General features: G+C 40.9%; 2 protein-coding genes across 5 annotated transcripts in view; both read left to right on the top strand.

The window, feature by feature from the left end:
• Positions 1 to 1430: 1430 nt before the first annotated feature.
• Positions 1431 to 17193, top strand: NTMT2 (N-terminal Xaa-Pro-Lys N-methyltransferase 2). Of its 3 annotated transcripts, none has more exons than XM_051624468.1 (4): positions 1431 to 1670; positions 8116 to 8291; positions 13650 to 13899; positions 16362 to 17193. In XM_051624468.1, the coding sequence occupies exons 1-4, from the start codon at positions 1517 to 1519 to the stop codon at positions 16634 to 16636; spliced, it is 855 nt and encodes a 284-aa protein (XP_051480428.1). In that variant the 5' UTR covers positions 1431 to 1516; the 3' UTR covers positions 16637 to 17193. The 3 variants fall into 3 exon arrangements, with proteins under 3 accessions (XP_051480428.1, XP_051480429.1, XP_051480430.1); XM_051624469.1 differs by having other exon boundaries at positions 1454 to 1589; XM_051624470.1 differs by lacking the exon at positions 8116 to 8291 and having other exon boundaries at positions 1589 to 1670.
• GORAB (golgin, RAB6 interacting) overlaps positions 1591 to 18094 on the top strand; it is a 105466-nt gene continuing 88962 nt past the window's right edge. The window contains exon 1 of one of the 2 annotated variants that reach the window (XM_051624447.1): positions 1591 to 1670. The gene's annotated coding sequence lies outside the window, so the exon portion shown is untranslated. Of the gene's footprint in view, positions 1671 to 13815; positions 13900 to 18094 lie in introns of those variants that run through there. The other variant, XM_051624448.1, reaches the window with a different exon arrangement.

Below are 18094 nucleotides of genomic sequence, written 5' to 3' on the forward strand. Positions count from 1 at the left end.
GGCAGTAATACCTAGGGATGGTTTTAACCCTAAACACTTCTAATAAGTAATATCAAAGCAGAGGTACAGAGATTAACTTCTTCAAGGAAGCGAGTCAGGTTGGAAAATATGCTTTAATTGATGAATTGCTTAATGCTGCTTAGCCTCATCTGTAGCCAAATTACCAGTCATTTTCCTTGGGGAAGGCTAGGTCTTCTTTGTTCTGCCCTCAGAAGCCTGATCAGATGTTTGTCAGGAGTTGCAGTACTGCTCAGGACATATGGCAGCCCTTTTGTATTGAAAATGTGTAACTTTCTGATCATGTGTTGCTGCGTTGTAGTTTGCTTACACTGCAGACAGCTGAAATAAACAGCTTGAAAAGAGGAAACCCTCATGGGAACAATGTGTGGAGGTCAGTGCTGTCAGTACAAAGCCCTCATACCCTTGCCAGATGCGTTTGCAGCTCGGGAGGCTTGAAGCTGTATGGCACCGAGTTGCCTGAGCTACCAAGAAGACAAGGTTTTGAAGCAGTACCTGTCTCTCCTTGTTCCTTGAGAGCCTGATCCTCCTCTAGGCTGGGACATTCTTATGATACACAGCCCCCTTCAGCAGCTTATCGTTCTCCATCCTAAAAGCATTTCAGCTTCTCACCCTACTCCCCCTCTTCTAGAATTTTGTGCGCTGAAGTGGCCCGAACCTCTTTCTCTTTTCCAGCCAATATATTTTTCTAAGTATGCTAATGGGCAGTTTATCTCCTTCTGTTCTTCTGTGCATTTTGTTAGATTAAAGCAAAAACCTCTTACCTTTCCCCGGCTTTGTCACTCCTGTGTTCCCAGACAGCAATTTCTTCCCTGTAGCCTCTACTCATGAGATACACTACCATTTGAACAGATTAAATGAACATGGGCAGACTGTAGTGTATGAGAGTGGCTTGCCCTGCCATACACAGTGGCAAAGCATGAAGTTGAATCTATTGCTTTCTCTTTGCTTGCTGTAATCACAGTTTATTAGAGGACACAGTTCGTGTAGAGGCATGTCCGTGTTCTGTCTTCTGGCCTTCCTTTTGGGTGCCCTGGACTGAAAATCAAATTGCGAGGGACAAACAGAGAAACAAAATCACCCTGTGAGATTAAAAGAGGGAGATGGGAGATCCTGGATAATATCTGAATTCCTTTGAAGTGAAGGCTGAGTAGATTAGGAAAAGTGTAATTGAATTAAAGCCACTCTTTTTTGGAGTAGATATAATTTTACCCTGGCTAAGCAATTTCCTGGTTCGGTTTTTTATCACTTTCTGGCACCTGCTCATTTTGGAGGGTGACACTCCAGAGATTACTCTGAGCCAGTGCCAAGAGTCAGTGTTTCTTACTCCCCTCTCGCCCGCCTCCACCCCCTGCACTGCTCTAGACACACACCCCAATATAGAATGACAGCACATTGCCACAACTTAATGACACTGCCTCTGCCTCTTCAGAAAGACAGGTCCTCCAGAGAGCACCAGCTACAGCAGCTGTCAACCCTTGCATTAAACGTCTCCATCATGGCGTATAAAGCAGCACATTTGGCCTTTAAGTCACGCTGGGACAAGACAGATGAAGAACTCTGTCGGCACAGTATGTCCTTCATTTTGCATAAGGCAATCCAAAATGATTTCTTTCAGAGTTACCTTTATCTGCTGGAAAAGCTTCCCCTGGGTGAGTAGCTGGTGGGCAGGGGCGTCTGTGTGTGTGTGTGACTGTGCTTCAGAAAGACCTATCATGTTAAATGGTAGAGTGCAGACACATAAATGACAGTAAGTAGTACTTTTGAGAAGCCCAGCTAGAGAGACTAATTCAGTACTCTCTCTCTCAGCTCCCTATAATTCAGTACCCTGTTTTTTTACCTAAATACTCCACAGATTGTTTGAGAGGGATGAGGGAAAGTTTGAAAGTAAGTTTGGTTTCTGGCTGACAGTTCCATTTTTTGTCAATGTTTGACCTATTTGGAACTTGGAAGGACAAATGCAAAACTAGCATAGCTGACAGGCCTTACTTTCTGTTTCCCAATACCTGATTTGTTGTCATTCAATGTGTCCTTAGCCCTGTCATTTGTATTGTTTTGGAAAAGTGCTTGAAAGGTAATGATTTATTATTTTTTTTAAGAGTCTTTGTAATCCCAATCTTTGCAGCAGGCTGTCTAACCTACTGTTTGCTATCTGGGAGAAAGATGCTTCCAAAATCCTTGTTTATAGCCAAATTTCAGTGAAAGCCTCTGGTTCAGGGTGCCAAGACATTGTTTTTTAGATGCAGAAAATGAATGTTCATTTCATATGAAAATTTGGCTCTGAATAAGAAACAAAATTTCCGCAGGACAATGTAGCTAAGAAGTAGATTTTACTTGAGTCTGTATTATGCTAGCATGTCACTTTTTGAGCAGCATTATTCAGTCTCCACTCAATATTAGAACTGTAGGAATTTAAGGTGGAAAGGATGTGTCTGTGCAACCTGTTACACTGCTCTTCACAGTGAATTCTCGAGGGCTCCTTCATAACTGAATGATCCTTTTAGGCGAGTTACCTTAACCTGATTGTGTGAAACTATACAAACCCTGGTAAGAACTCTGCTCAAGATGGTAGAATTAATGACTGGTGAAAAGTTAAAGCATTTCTGTGCTAAAAATCTCTTAGAATTTTTATGTGGATTTTCAAATGCAGCAGTATCTGCGGCTATTTAAGATGAAACATGGAAGATAAAATACTCCTATCCCTAGTGGCAGGTAGCTGTGAACAATGGAAAGGAAGGAAAGATGGAAAGGGAGTCAATTATAGGTCGATGGAATCTCAAGAAGCCTGTGAAAATGTTATTCTTTCATTTGTTTTGAAAATAAACACAACATATTAGAAACTGAGCAGGATTTCCTACAGTGTTAACTGTTCATGTAAGTATTAATAGATCATTTTAAGGCCAGAAGGTGCCATTAGGAGCATCTAGCTTAGAATTTCATATAGAAGTTCCTGCATCATGCTTGTAACTTTTGACCGGGTGACCATACCTATTTACAAAGACAAAAATACCTTGATTTATGGGCTCGAAATGGCTGAGAATCCATCAGTCCATCAGGCTGTTTCCAGGCCTAATTACTTCAGTATTTATTTTATTTCTTGTCTGAATTTTATTTGAATTTGCATTCCCAGCCAACAAGCTTTGTAAAATGTTCCTGTCAGACTAAAGATCCTCTCTGCCAGGCTTTTCATGAACTGAACCATTAAAACTTCACTAAAGAGCTTATAAGCTTATTGCCAGCCTATCCAAATTAGTTTGACTCCATGGAAAAGGAACTCAAGTCCAGCCTTCATGTGAACATGCAGTGTGTCTGTTACTCCATGGTTATTGTCATGAAGTAAAATTGTGCATACAAATGGGTACTGTGAGGTAGCTTGTGCACTGTGAATACATATCCAAGAAACTTCACAGTGTGCTGGGATATCATGGTCTGGATGGGTGGACAATCAGATATGTAAAAAGTGGTTGGGTGATCTGGATCAGGAGCTTGTGGTGAAATCTTGAGGTCAGTGGAGGACCACAAGGTTTATCCTGTGATCCAGTGCTCTCTGTGGTGGAAAGGACAGAATGTAGCAGGTCTGAACATCTCTGTGCAATGACATTTTCCCATTCAGTTCAAAGTAGAACTGAGCAGAAATGAACTAAACTCCTGAAGCTTCAAGACTAGACCCAAAAACATCTGTGTGAACAGTATTAAAAGACTAAAGCAGTGCTAAGACTGTGACCTAGCAGGGTAGTTAAATGTGTGCTTAGCCCTAAACATGAAGAGTAACACTGAAATCAAACCTCACATTGAAACTTGCAGTGTTGTCCAAGTAGGCTGAAAGTTTCCTTCAGGTGATGCTAACTCCATGCTTCCCTCACTCCATTGCTAGGTTCAGGGGTGGGGCACTTAGGCATGTTTACCTATGAGCTGAGCATATCTGGGATCACAGTCTGTTAAGAAAAACACATCACTTTTAGAGACCAGGGTAACATTTCTAAATAAAAGCCATGAGTAACCTTAGGCCCTGATCCAACAATGTACTTAAATGTGTGTGAATGCCCTTAAGCACAGTGGACTTTAATAGAGCTACTCAGATCCTGGAAATTATGCATGTGTTTACATGGACTGTGGGACTCTGTGCCAAGGGGGTGAGATCTGCAATGGAAAACTGGGATGGTGGGTCCATGGAGACAAATATTCCCGTGTGTGAGGCATGTGTCTGTACGTAAAATCTGCTTTGGGCATGGGCTGATGTTCATCCTCTATAAAACAGAATTTAAATGGTTCTAGGACCACAGTAAAAAGGTGAGTTCTACCCTGAACCCAGATAACTAATTTTAAACTGATGCTTAAAGCAGATGTTGCATTTAAAAGGGAATACTCAGGCAAACTGGAATTAGTTCAATATCTTGCAGAAAGTATTTTAAGCCACAAAATAATGTTCACAAATAAAAACTTCAAAAAAATTACTTGCAACATTTTTACTTCTGCCATGGAAATTTAGCTGAGTAAACCCTGAAACCAAGAACTGTAAGACTGCAGGTTAAGATTGCACCAAATCTTACGCATCGAGTGGTCCCATTTCTCAAGAGATTTAGATCAGATGCAGTAGAAAAAATAATTTTGACCTGATCTATAAGAAAATATTAGAGATAATGGTTTGGATTTTGCAGGGCAAAAGGGCTTAAATAGATACTGTCTGTCTAGTCCAGGGGTTGGCCTTCAGCTGTAGGTCACCACTCTGCATCCAGACTGTGTCTGCAGTTAACTGACTATTAACGTCTCATGACTGTGGAGTGACCTTTAGGGAGCTAGTTTCTGTTCTCAGCCTGCTTTTGTAATGGGTTTGTTTAACCATCTCCACTTGGGAGACTTTCTAGCAGATTCAGCTGAGAGGCCAAGTGTGCCATGGAAAAAGTTTCTTCTTACTTTACTAGAAGCACATTTCTAACCTGAAACCTCAAAAGTCACCTGACTTAACACTGAAAACCTTAACACTGAAAGACAGCTGCTCCCCCCAGCTGCAGTCTCTGAGAGACTTTCAGGCTCCATCATCCTATCCTGCCTGTGCCCTCCTTTACAAATTTCACTGAAATCAGGCTGTATATCTGTAACACACCTCACAAGTATTTCATTTCCTGGTGCATGAGATAGTCCCACATGGGTCATGGAAAAGGAGATGCCCCTGGCTAGACAGGTCCTATGGTGGCTTACTGGAGCAAAGCTGCAACACTAACTGCCACCAAGGATATGTGTGCCTCCTTGCACTTCTCTTTTGGGATACATTCCAGCAAGCTGGCAAACCTCCCTCTCCCTCTGGACCTGCTGCTGAAGCCTGCGTGCCAGGCACAGCTGTGAGGCAGATCAGAGGTGAGGCTGATCAGCCGTGTCTGGAAAATTGGGTTGTGCATTGGGAGAGTTGGCAGTGTTGCAAGTTCATGAGAGGGTGGAGTAACACTGAGAGAGCAAGAGGTGTAAATCATCTCTATAGATCATGCACTGCATGAGTGCGACTGTAGATCTAAAGGAGAAGTCTTGGGGTGCTCTACCACCCTTTAGGCTAGCCTGTGTGCTTGTCTGCCCTCAGGTAGGAGACTTGCAGAAAAAGATCTCCAAGAAGCTTGATGCATAGAGAAGACCCTATGGATGCTAAGCCCAGAGCTCGTTTCAGATTCCAGCACGTAAAACAGGGCCCTGAGGCCCCAGCTGTCCTGGGAGGAGCAGCAGTCAGCTGGTGTATGCATGCAAGTCCTGGGAGGCATTCTGCAAGCCTGATGCTGGTTTTGAGTGAGAAATCTGAGAGCACACACTACAGATCTGATATCCTGAACAGCATATCGTCCCCATGTGTTGCCTTAGGTCAGGCTCATGTTTTGAATAGGACTCTCAGTATTGGTTGTTCGTGCTGCCAGCTGCCTGTAACACCCTGTCCTAGTGTACAGCCAGCCTGTAAATGCCTTTCCCTTCAATCTGGCAAAATGGGATAAATCACTGTCCCTTGATAGGTCCATTAAACAAGCCCTAAAAATCATCACTGGACTCTTATAGGGAAGATTTTGAAAAGCCAGCATGCAGGGATTCAGTTCTGTCCACAAGCCAGGCTGGCATCTGAAATGGAGAAAACAGCAACACAGTGTGAAGAAGATGGTGCCACCCCCAGGGGAAGATGGAGATCGTTTACTGGAAGAATCACAGCCACTGGTGAACTCTTTTTTCCCAGGCTCTAGGAGCCACCCTGGCCAAGTTGTGCTGGGGATTGGCTGCTGCCCCCTTTGTATTAATTTCTTCAGCTAAATAGTTTCTTCTGAGTATGTGAATATAATCAGTGGAGTGTATAAAACCCCCAGGTTTGACCCTTGCTGGGCTTAGTGCTTCTTGTGGTATAAATTTCTCAGGCATAACATAAATGTGTAATGGATTAAAGCTTTAATAGTATCCGTTCGGCAGTTGACTTAAGCAGGTGATGACAGGAGGGGCTGGTAATGCTGCTTTTGTTGGATGAAGGATATGCCGGGCATGCTGCTTATGTGTAACCCAATAGCACTATTCTGTTCCGAGTGGTCCTTGGTGGTAATTATTCCCCATCCTACTTCCTTTGTATCCCCCTCATTTGCCTCCAAAATGTCATCCTCCTGCTGAGGATGGGCAGGCACACACTTATCATTCCCTGCTGAGCTTGCTTGCCCTCAATAAATACATTCCAGGCTTATATTCAGGGCCTCTGGCCTAGCTCTCATCCTCTGCATGGAGGGCATCATTCCTGTTCCCCAGCCAGCGTAAGCGAGGCGTGGCCTGTTCAGACCCTTCCCAGCAACAACCAGCAGTGCTCCCGTGGAATTTTAAAGATGCAAACACAAAGCATTGCTCCCTGGCCCTTCTGTGTACGCAGCCAGCGGGGAGCTCTCCCTTTCTGTTGTTAGTAACCCAAAAGGTGTTTGCTGCTGGATCATTTTCCAGTTCCTTGAGCATGCTGGGAATCTGCAACAGAGCTGGTCTCGCACTGCAAGGTGATGCTCACAAGGCCTTCTTCCCAGTGTGACTCCATCCCTCCTTATTGCTTAGCTTGTATAGGCAGGCTTGTAGTTGTGTTTTCATTGGAGGGTCTGGCGGGGAGCAGCTGTGTGTCATACACACAGGACAATGCATGGACACCTGGAGGTGTGCATGAGTAAGGGGAGCAAACTGCTTATGACCTGCTTCCATCCAAATGCTGGAGCTGCAAAATGTAGCTATTTTTGATATGTTGATGCACATTGAGTATGGAAAAACCCAGGATGCCGAGGATAGACCTCAGGTTTTTTAAAGAACAGGGAACATAGCCCTTTACTGAGCAAAGCTCACAGGCTTTTATAAAACAGCTTCAAAGTTAGGATTGCTGCATATTGCCAGCAAAATAGCCAAGCAATGAAAAAAATCATCCAAGTCCCTGGCACTCAGGAACTTTCCAGTGTATCACCCACTGATTACCTCACTTTTTGATCCATGACACATGATAATTTAGGACTGTCTCATCTAAATTGTCTCCCCCCCTTGTACTCTCATCTAGACCTGTAACTACCATCTGCTCTTTGGTTCAGCTTACTTGCAGTGTCACAGACTGTACAGTATCACTAAAAATAAACCAGAGCAACTGCCTCATTCATCTACTCTCTTCTTGGTGTACTCTCTGTGCAGCTGTCAATGGCTGGGAAGCATATATGGAAATCTGGAGAAGAGTTAGGTTTGTAATAGTGGAAATGATGACCATGCATAGCAATAAATGCCATGCACAGCTTTTCTGGGAGCAAGTCAAACCCCTTGCTCTCTTTGGCATGCATGTTCATCTTTAAATCTGAAATTACTATTCACTGACATGTAAACATAATGTGTGATGACACAAATGAGGTCTGAGCCAGGGAGGCACTAAATATGCCCACGGGGTGCTGTGTCCCTTTAAGGCTATGCAGGATTCTATCCAACACCTTTCTTTCCACCTTTGCTTTAGAAACAGAGGTTTAGTGATTTGAAGGCTCAACTTAGGTTTATAGATCATCACCACTGGGCCTCCAGAGCAATAAACTAAACCAGAAGTATCTGTCATTCACAATAAAATAGTGATTTATCTGCTTGCAGTGAAACTTTACGCTTTGACAAGTCAAGTTATCAATGGGGAGATGCAGTTCTACGCCAGGGCCAAACACTTCTACCGGGAGGTGCCAGCCACAGAAGAGGGCATGATGGGAGACTACATTGAGCTCTCCAATACAGACATTGAATCCTCCAGGGAGTTTCTCAGGAAGTTTGTTGGGGTGAGTCATTTAATCCCATCTTTTGCAAGAAACAGTGGTGAAGTGTCATAAACGACATGCACTGTGCCCAGTCACATATATTTTAAATGGCACCTTATGTCACATTTGATAGGCAGTCACAGGCCATAACTGACTGTCACTGAGTCTAATAGTGTGTTCTGCCAGGTCCTGCATCATCACAAATACACATTTTGCCTGGCCATATGTAATTATTTACTTGTTTTGCATTCTTTTCTTATGCCTCAAAGATGCAAAGAGGATTGCGCAAGGAGTTCTTATAGCTGGTTTTGGATGGGAGATTAATTCTCAGAGCAGGACGGGGACCTTTCATGATAAAATATTTGCTGGCTTCTGTGGGAGATTTGTCTGTGCAAATTCCTGCTGTCTATTTTGGGAAGTAGGTGAGACTAAATGCCAAGTTTCTGTTTTGCCTATTTACAGATATTTCTGAGAATGCTGCAACAAAACCCAGCCCTCCCCAGACACTAGGTGTATATAGAATAAGCCACCCATTAGGAAAAATGATTTTTTCTTGAACATTCCAGTGTCCCTAGGGACCTTTCCAGGCAGATTTCTAAATGTCTGTAAACATCTTCAAAGGTCTGCTTTCACCTAAGATGCAAAGAGATGCCAAGTGGGATTTTAAAAGCCCTTACAATAGCAAAATCACTTTGGCACTTAGTTTTCTTAACGTCCTGTTGATGCCTAAATGTGTCTTTGGGAATCTGCACCCTGTTCGTTTTCTGACTGTCCCTTCTCACTTCCCACTGGAACAGCCCACTAAGTTAGCTCAACAACAGTATTAGATGCTTAAGAATCCACAAAGCTCCAGGAAACTGAATTTTTTAAGTTCTCCTGCTCACAAAATGACTAGTTCTGTATAAAGCTACCATAGATCTTTCATTTTCTGCTCAAATATACAAATTTGGGATAGCCAGATGACCTTTTTTTAGTCTTAATGATCTAGTATGGAAAAGAAGCTCAATAGTTAATTAGATGTTTTGTATGAAAAAGGGCACAGTTTAAATAGATTGGGATGGAAAATTACTGTGGCTTAACAACAGACAGAAATCCTGTAGAGCAGTGAAGGGCAACTGATGTAAAAATTTCTGTACCTGACAGAGGGAGGCTTTTGGGGCAGGGAGCCAGTAAAACACAAGTGAACAGCTTAATTTTTTAAATTAACAGTAATTTGTATTTATGCTAATACAGAAAGGCTTCACAGCATTTTGAAGCCTCACTGTATCAGACTTTCTACAAACACAAAATAAGGAAATACAAAGGAAGTTCAGTAAGGCAGCTGAACCTGATGGTAAAATGTTACTTTCAGAAAAAGTGAAATGCAAGTTATAAGCCTAGAGCCAGCTCAAGGCTTATTCCTTAAATTTTACCAAAGTCTTGTTTTCAGAACATTTGTGGAATTGACGTGGTGCATCATTGTGTACTCAGGGTGCCAAAAGGTACTTTATTCTGGTGGTTAAAGTCATAATAAGAATCAGTGGCAGGAATCTTCCTTTCTAGACATCTTAGAGATTCAGTTTTCTGAACAGCAGGTTTAAACTGCACTGTTACACAAGACCTGCAAAAGAAAGCAGTACAGTCTGCAGCAGTTTCACACGCCAAAGAGAAATCATGCCCTATGTCAGGTGTGATGACAGACAAAAAATACTCCTGAGCAGAGTACTTACTACTCCTATTATGAGCTGGGGATAGAAAGGATACTATGAATGGCCAAGATCAAACACAGGACTGGGGGAAAGGAACAGAAAGGAATCTGCACACTTGGATAAATATGATTTAGTTTGTTAAAGCCTGTCCTCTCTGGAGATACAGTCAATTAGTTATGTTACTTATGGTTTATTTTCTTTTCTTACTACTGCAGTTGGAATCTAATTCAACTAGATACAGATATTTACTGGCTTTCTGTAGTAGTGACTTTACTGTAAGGCTAATTTGAGTTATGTCTGCCAAAATTTATGGCTCTATGAATAATTTCTTTTCCAATAAGGTGATCAAGATAGAAAAAGGCAATTTGTTTCACACTAATCTAAGTTAAACTTTCTTTTTTGAAGAGTAGTTTTACAAAATCAGAAAACAGGAAAATTAGATTCAGATCAACTTAACATATTTCACTTTTTAAAAAATGGTTTTACCCTCTGAAAAATGTTTCCCTTTGTTTTCAAGACATTAGTCAGTTCCAAAATGAAAAATACTGTTTGGATGTGAAAAGTTGACAAGTTGGGTTTTTTTTTTCCTTGAAAGTCATGAAAAAGAAGTATCTTGACATTTTCAACATTCTTTCCCATGTTTTTTGGCTATAACTATTCTTTAGATTTGAAATATCAATTTCATAGAGAGTTTTGTTCTTCCAAAACTTTATTTTCTGGCAAAACGAGTGCTCTATAAAAAACAGTTGCCCAGTTCCACTCAAATTACCCCTCTTGAGTTAGTTTGGCTGGTGTGGAAATGCCACACAGTGACATTTCTCTTACATGACTGATGTTGCATACCTTCATGTATGGCATTTCTTAGCACAATTCTTAGCACCACTGTAAACTGAGCTACAGATTTCTTTACCATTGGATAATTTATCTTGCCTGGGCACATGGAAGGAATTACAGAAAGGACTAAGGACTTCACTTATATTTTAGCCTGTCTCCTTCCCAGGTGAGTCAAACTGAGTTGAAAGTGCCACTGTGCTCAAGTTAAGAGATTTTATGTGTGTGTGGGCAGAACTCAAACCAAGAGCAACATTACTTGAGCCAAGAGAGCTGTACAGACAAGCTATAGGCTGTCTTAGGTAGAGTCATACTTGAAGGGTTATCAGCAGAGCTATAGTACTGCAAATTTATGGCAATGTATTAAGGCCAGTTAAAGCCTTCATGCCCACGTAGACACTGTGTTTCCAAGTGCCTAATCCACAGGTAATGTGTAAAAAAGGAAACAAAGAAAACAAAGAAACCATTAGTTCAGGAACAGTTGTGAGCTAAAGGTGTTGAAAATAATACAGACAGACATTATATTCACTTTATAGCGCCCTTTCTCCCTTTCTTGCCCCCAGTTCACCTGCCTGATTGGTTACTTGCTGAAGGGAAAGCTTCTGGAAAGTGATTTTTCTCTTGTTTGATCAGGGGTGTGGAAGAGATGTTGTTGCAAACACGATTTTTGTTTTAATTTAGAAGGACAACCGCTATGATTTTATCTATTTATTCAACTTTGATTTATTTTTATGCTACACTGCCTCCCTCCTTTTCCAAGACATGAAGCAGTAGCATCAGGAACATATTCCACATCTTATTTATCCCTAAGGAAATCTGTGGGTCCCCTGTTTATCTTTAGAGAAGAATTTTGGGGTGTATATGTGTCCTAAATGATAGTGATTCTGAGAAATGGGGAGCAGGTAATCAGAGGAGCAGTCAATCTTAAATTTTGAAGCCTACTCTTGTTTAAAATGTTCTCTTACACTGTTTTTTTAAATGAGGAATCTAATTTTCAACTCAACTAGGCTTTTGGGAAAATGATTGCCTTCCAAAGAAAATGTTAATACCCTGTCAAAACTCTGAGCACTCCCAAACTGAAAATACATTAGCTGAACATGGAATTATGTCAACATTTTCATTACAAAAGGAGCTGTGGTGCTTTGCAACACTTCTCAACTGACTGCCTCATGCTCTTGCTCCCTTTCAGTGCAGTGTGGAATCAAGCTTCATCTCCCATGATTGTTCCCTTCCCTTCTTCTTGATGGCAAATAGAGATGTGTCATCAGAGGTCCTTGCCATGACACATCATGGGAGATTTATTCCCTGTTTTGAGTGAAGTGCTGTGACTATAGGTTCTGTGAAATACAAATGTCAAGTTGTATGGCTTTTTGTCAGATTCTGTTAGTTGTTTTGGTAAATCATTGAGTTTTCTCACCATCTTTCTTAAAGATTTTTACTTAATCCCATCACTGTAGGCCTGCATGTATCTACCAGCAAACAGTATGGAAATCCACCTTGTAAAGATCCAAGATGCAGTTCCTTCTCATTTCATGAACACCTTGTTACAGCTTAGTCTGGTCCTCAGTAAAAGCCACATGCTCATAAACCCAGGCTGTGAATGAAGAATAGCTCACATTTTCTGGCTAACTGCAAACAGGTAGTCTCCAGAGTCCAGTAGGATTGAAGGCTTGTAGACTCTTGCACACATTGGGAGATTAATCTTCCCAGGTCTACATATTGGGACCAGCAGCCCTCCAAACTGGTGAGAGCCTTTAAGGTCCTTGTGCTCTTTCTATAGTTACTCTGTGTAACCAGATACTCAGCCGGGCTATTCATAGTCATGTCATTGATGGTGCTGTCCTTTGACCTTAATAATCTACTGAATTACCCACTGAAGTGATGCCAAAAAAGCAATGAGTTACGTGATTTATGCTTGGTCATTACAGAGGGGGTCTCCCAATAAGCAGGGAGAGCTTCTTTCCTTGAAGAGCAGTGAGGTTGCAGCAGGGACTTTGGCTGTAGCTTTCACTTCAACACTCAGTTCCAGGGAAGAGGGAAAAGGTGTTTACTTTTGCTTTTTAGTATTTTTGTTTAACAGATAACTTTGGCCAAGGGAGCTCCAATCCCACATGCAGCGCGTGTACAGACTTAAAATATCTATTTTACAAAACAGAAGCAGGCTCTCAAAAGCCTTTTTGTAGGTAGAATGGAACTTTAGGGGTGAAATACAGCTTTCATTATGAAGCTCCTTTTACAGTGACTCATTAATTTCTCATAGATGTATCCTTGGTGCTGCATTTTTTCATGTCTGATCTCTGTCCAGAGGTGATATTTATGAAGAAAAAAGGAACAGTTAAACAAAATCTACTAATCATCATCGTTCTTGTCTCTATACCTAAAAAAGAAATTCTGTATATGCTCCAGTCCAAACTTTTTGAGTCGTTGTAAGTTACCTGAAACACCAAGGTCTTCATTCAAGCACAGCTTGTTTTGAAACCTGCATTCTCATCTCAAGGGTACTGTGTTACTTGCAGAGATGTCATCCATGGGCACCTTGGGAGTTCTGTGCTGCAGAAGTTACTTTTTGCATTCAGAGTTTGGTATATGCTTACCTTTTTCTTAGGCCTCTGAAGGGCTCAGAATGAGGCTTATCTAGCCATGTAGTTGGCTGTGAGGTGTGAATAGTTGACAGATGAAGTTGCAAGGGCTTTACAAAGACCGGTGGATCTTTTGAGACAGCTAGGAGCTTCTGAACGATTTTGTCTCTTCTTATACCAAGCAAAACCTTATGGTACAGCAATAAGGCTGGTTAGAACAGTTGCTATGATCTTTCAGGTGGTATTTTTCAGATTTCAAATTATTTTCTTGTATCCCACAGGGGGTGGGGAAAGCTGGCACCAACCGCGCCCTGGACTGCGGCTCTGGGATAGGTCGTATCAGCAAGCACGTCCTGTTACCAGTTTTCAAGAGTGTGGAACTGGTGGATATGATGGAGAATTTCCTGGCTGAGGTCCCAAACTACCTGCAGGGCAAGGAGGACAGAGTAGAGATGTATTATTGCAAAAGCCTCCAGGAATTCACTCCAGCCCAACAAAGATATGATGTCATCTGGATTCAGTGGGTTTCAGGTTAGTTCAGCGTGATTCATCCAGCCCAGCACCTTAGAGAACTATACAGCCTGTGCTAAAGTTTGTGCTAAAAGAATGATGCTGCTGTAAAAAGAGGTTCTCAAATCTTTGCGACTGCTTCTTAAAATCTCACAAGAGACTTCTGAGAGTTCTCCCCAGCCACACGCACAGTGGGTACAAGCCAAGTTGTTCGTTTTTTTCAGGTCATGTACCAGAGGAAAGTACATGTTCTTGGAGAGCAGCCTGCATGATAAGGTGCAGCTGAGCAGTAGGCCTTATATATGGATTTTCTTGAGCAGGAATCCTCCTTAGTTGCCAGTGCTCCAGACAGATACATGGGGTTGGCCTCACCTGTGAGCAGGCATTTCTGAATCTGATGATTATCCAGACTTGAGGGTATTACAGGAAACAATATGAAAAAAGCCATAGTGAAATCATCAATACCTACAAACGAGATCATAACTTGTACATGCACTGACCCTTATCGAACAGTGTCACTTAGCTGTGTCCCACAGTACCTGCTCATATAAGAAATACCTGCTTCTTCTCCTGCAGCCACCACAGTGAATACCCTGCAGCATTAAGAGCAGCAGACTGGCAATCAGATAATGTGGGCCATGTTCCTCACAACAACAACAACAAGAAAATCTTAATTTTTTTTCTAGAAAACCTGCTGCAGTGCCTAATTGTCCTTCCAGAAAGAAGCTTTACTCCTAATCTGTGAACATGGTGTAGTTTCAGCTGGCAGAAGTCACTCTTCTAAAGCACAAGAGGAGGCCTAAACAACTCCTTCTCTCCAAAGCCCGGGAGATAGTTTCTTGCTAGGCTAAAGGAAAGAGAAATTTAGAGAGATTAGCACAGGAGATGGTTTTATTCAGGAATATTTATTTGTTCTCTGTACATAGTCTTAAAAATGAAACTGGACTTCTTAGAATATGTCTTGATAGCTATACAGGAAAATTCCTTCAGAACAGTGTGATTTTAATTTGTATTTTTGCTCTTCTTGAAAAACTTGTCATTGCAGTAAATGTGGCTCCTGCCTCATCTTTTGAGCAAGTCCCAGTCAATACGAGGCTGAATGAGCTAAGGCTTGTCTGAGGCTGTGCTGGTCAGCCATGTGGCTGCTAATGAAGGGAGCATTTGCCTTTTCTTTAGCATAAACACAGATCTGAGTCTCCTTCCTCTGTCAGTTTCAATGAAATATGTAGTAACATTAAGTTCCAAGTTAAGTGGTCAAAAACTTCAATGAGTCTTGCTGATGCAATCTTGATTTGTCTTATGTATGCACAAGTATATAAACCCAGGCTGTTATTTTATGAAAAAACAAAAATGCAAGTTTACATTTCATATAGAAATTACCATTTCCCTTCAATTTGAAAGGTATTCAGCTTTAGCCTTTGGGGCTTTTTTCTTTTTATTATTTTTTTTGAGAGTGGTTAGAAAACCTGACATGCTATGTCAAAATGTGGTTTTGAAATGACAACTTCAATTTATAAAAGTTTAAATCTTCCATCAAGAAAACTAAATATTTTGACTAGAAAATACAAACAATTATTTTTTTCAAGGTTTTCCTTCAGATTCTGACCACCTGTCCTTGTTAATTCATTTTAGATGTTTCATGTGAGAGTTCTCATTTTGCTCTGTACTACTGATCTTGACGTAACAGAAGTGTTGATCTTTGAGAGGGTGGATAAAAACCACAATCTCAATAGCATATTGAAAAAAGTACTAGTCTAAAATGTGTATGGTATATGCAGAAATCACAACAGTATGTGGTAGTATCAAGAGCTTCTTTGGCAGTTTGGAAGGTCTTGCATTCCTCACTGGATCTTTAATCCAGAACTCCTTTGATGGGTACATAATGTTATGCAAAGTTATAGAGATTTGCAGCATTAAAAGACAGAAAGGACTGTTAGATTATCTAGTTTGACCTACTTTATATCACAAGCTGTTATATTCATTCCTTAACCCTTGTACTGAGCCAGTAGTTTGTGTTAAATTAAAATGTATCTTGAGAGAGTCAACCACACTTGATTTGAGGACTTCAAGAGGTGGTAAACACCACTTCTGTTGGTAGTTTCCAATGCGTAATTACTTACACTGTTAAACAGTTGTCACTTATTTCCAATATGAATTTGTTTGGCTCCAGTTTCCTGCCACTGATTCTTATTATGACTTTAACCACCAGATTAAAGAACCCTTCAGCACCCAGTATTTTCTCCACTATTCCCTTTGACTTTTGTCTTCCTCTGTTGCTACTACTAATATGGATCCTAAATATTGACTTGAGTTTGTAATTGTTGATCCCATTGATTTGCCCAAGATTTAATAATTAAATCTGTAGGACTAGAACTTCTCCTGCAATAAATAGGCTATGGAGACTCAGATCAAGGCACCATTCTGTACAGGGGAGTCTGTTTGAATGGTTAATAGTGATCTATTTTCCATCTTTTCATCTGTAGGATATCTGACAGACAAAGATCTCCTGGAGTTTCTCATCCGGTGCCAGAATGGCTTGAAGGATAATGGTGTTATTATTCTCAAGGACAATGTAGCCAGGGAGGGTTGTATCCTGGATTGTCTGGATAGTAGTGTGATCCGGGACCTGAACATCCTCCACAGCCTCATTGAAATGAGTGGACTCACCATCCTACGAGAGGAGAGGCAGGAGGGGTTCCCTGAACAGTGTGTCCCTGTCTGGATGTTGGCCATGCAGAAATGCCCTGGCCATTCCTGATTGCATGAGACTGCAGAGACTGGACTATGGATGAACCTCAGGACTGGGAACGAGAAAAGCATCTACTAGAATCCTCCTAACCATGCACTGCTACTACTGCTGCTCTAGGGCAACAACTCCTAAAGGATCAGAAGAAAATTACAATTGAGTCAGCTTCTTCAGGGAATACAGTCTGCTTCTAAATCCTGTCTGCTATATCATTCTCTCCACTTTTATGAGCCTTTCTCACAACTCCTTGTCAGATCCCTCTTTCATTAAGGAGTAAATACTGGACAAAACTCAACTTATAGAAAATAATTAGGTCTGAAGTTTCTGTAGTGGCTAATACATTTTGGAGTGTTCTGTATGAAGTGTTAACAAATAAGCCTGGTTTTTACTGTGGCACTTAAATCTTCTTGGAATTTCAGAAGGATCTGTCAAATCACTGAAGCAGGAAATTCAAATAACTTCTGGAAAAGCTAAGCCAAATTTTGACTGTCATCACTATCTGTACTTTAAAATATTTAAATCAAAAATGTAAGGAAAGTTTTATCCATTAGACAACCTGGTTAATTTTCCATTTTGCAGGACTACTTTATCTTCTTGATGTTTCTGCCATAGAACAATAGTGGTGCAAAAGGGTTTTCACACTCCAGGGGAAAACTTAGATGACAAATGTAGGCCTGTTTGCATTGAAATTTTGTGAAAAGATTGCCCCACAAATTACATTCTGGAAAATATTTTTTAAAAATGTTTGCAGTGGAAACCACTTGAAAGCATCTCTTTATTATTCATACCACTGTAAAGTTCTTTCTTTCCCACATTCAGAACAAGTCTGGCACCATATGCAGAGCTAATGGGATTTCATGGGGTGTTAATAGTAAGACTGTAAGAAGAACTAATACAGTATTGTATTAATTAACAACTCCACTAAGCTGCAGAGGGTGTTAGAGTAACCCCAGAACATCTATGATTTATAGTCAAACAGCAGCTGTATAAGCCTGAATTTGAAAATACTAACACACATGCCATCTCCTTAAGGCTCTCAGAACTTACACATTGAGCTTCTTGTCCCCTTCATATAGGCACAGAAAGTGCTGTGGGAGGACAGCATTTTGCAAAACAAATCAGAATTTGAAATTTTGCCTTATTCTGAATGACAACAAAAAGGGAGAATTTTTTAATTCCTTGAGGAAGGAAAACCACACAATCACAACTTGGTTTTCCAAGTTGATTAAAATTTTTCATTCAGACAAAATAAAATTTTTCTTTTGAGTTTGACTCTTAAAATAATTTGCACTTAAAATATTAAATGCAGTAAAAACCAAATTAAATATGGCTTGTTCCAAATCTTATAAATGAGTGATAACCACAGAATGGACTGTTCTGACCCTGACAGATTTTTTTTCATGTTTTATTCCCCCGAAATGCCATTCTGGCAAAACTTACCAGACTTTTAAAAAAGTTGCATTATGAAAC

This window comes from Apus apus, chromosome 7, assembly GCF_020740795.1.
Source record: "Apus apus isolate bApuApu2 chromosome 7, bApuApu2.pri.cur, whole genome shotgun sequence".
NCBI lineage: Eukaryota > Metazoa > Chordata > Aves > Apodiformes > Apodidae > Apus > Apus apus.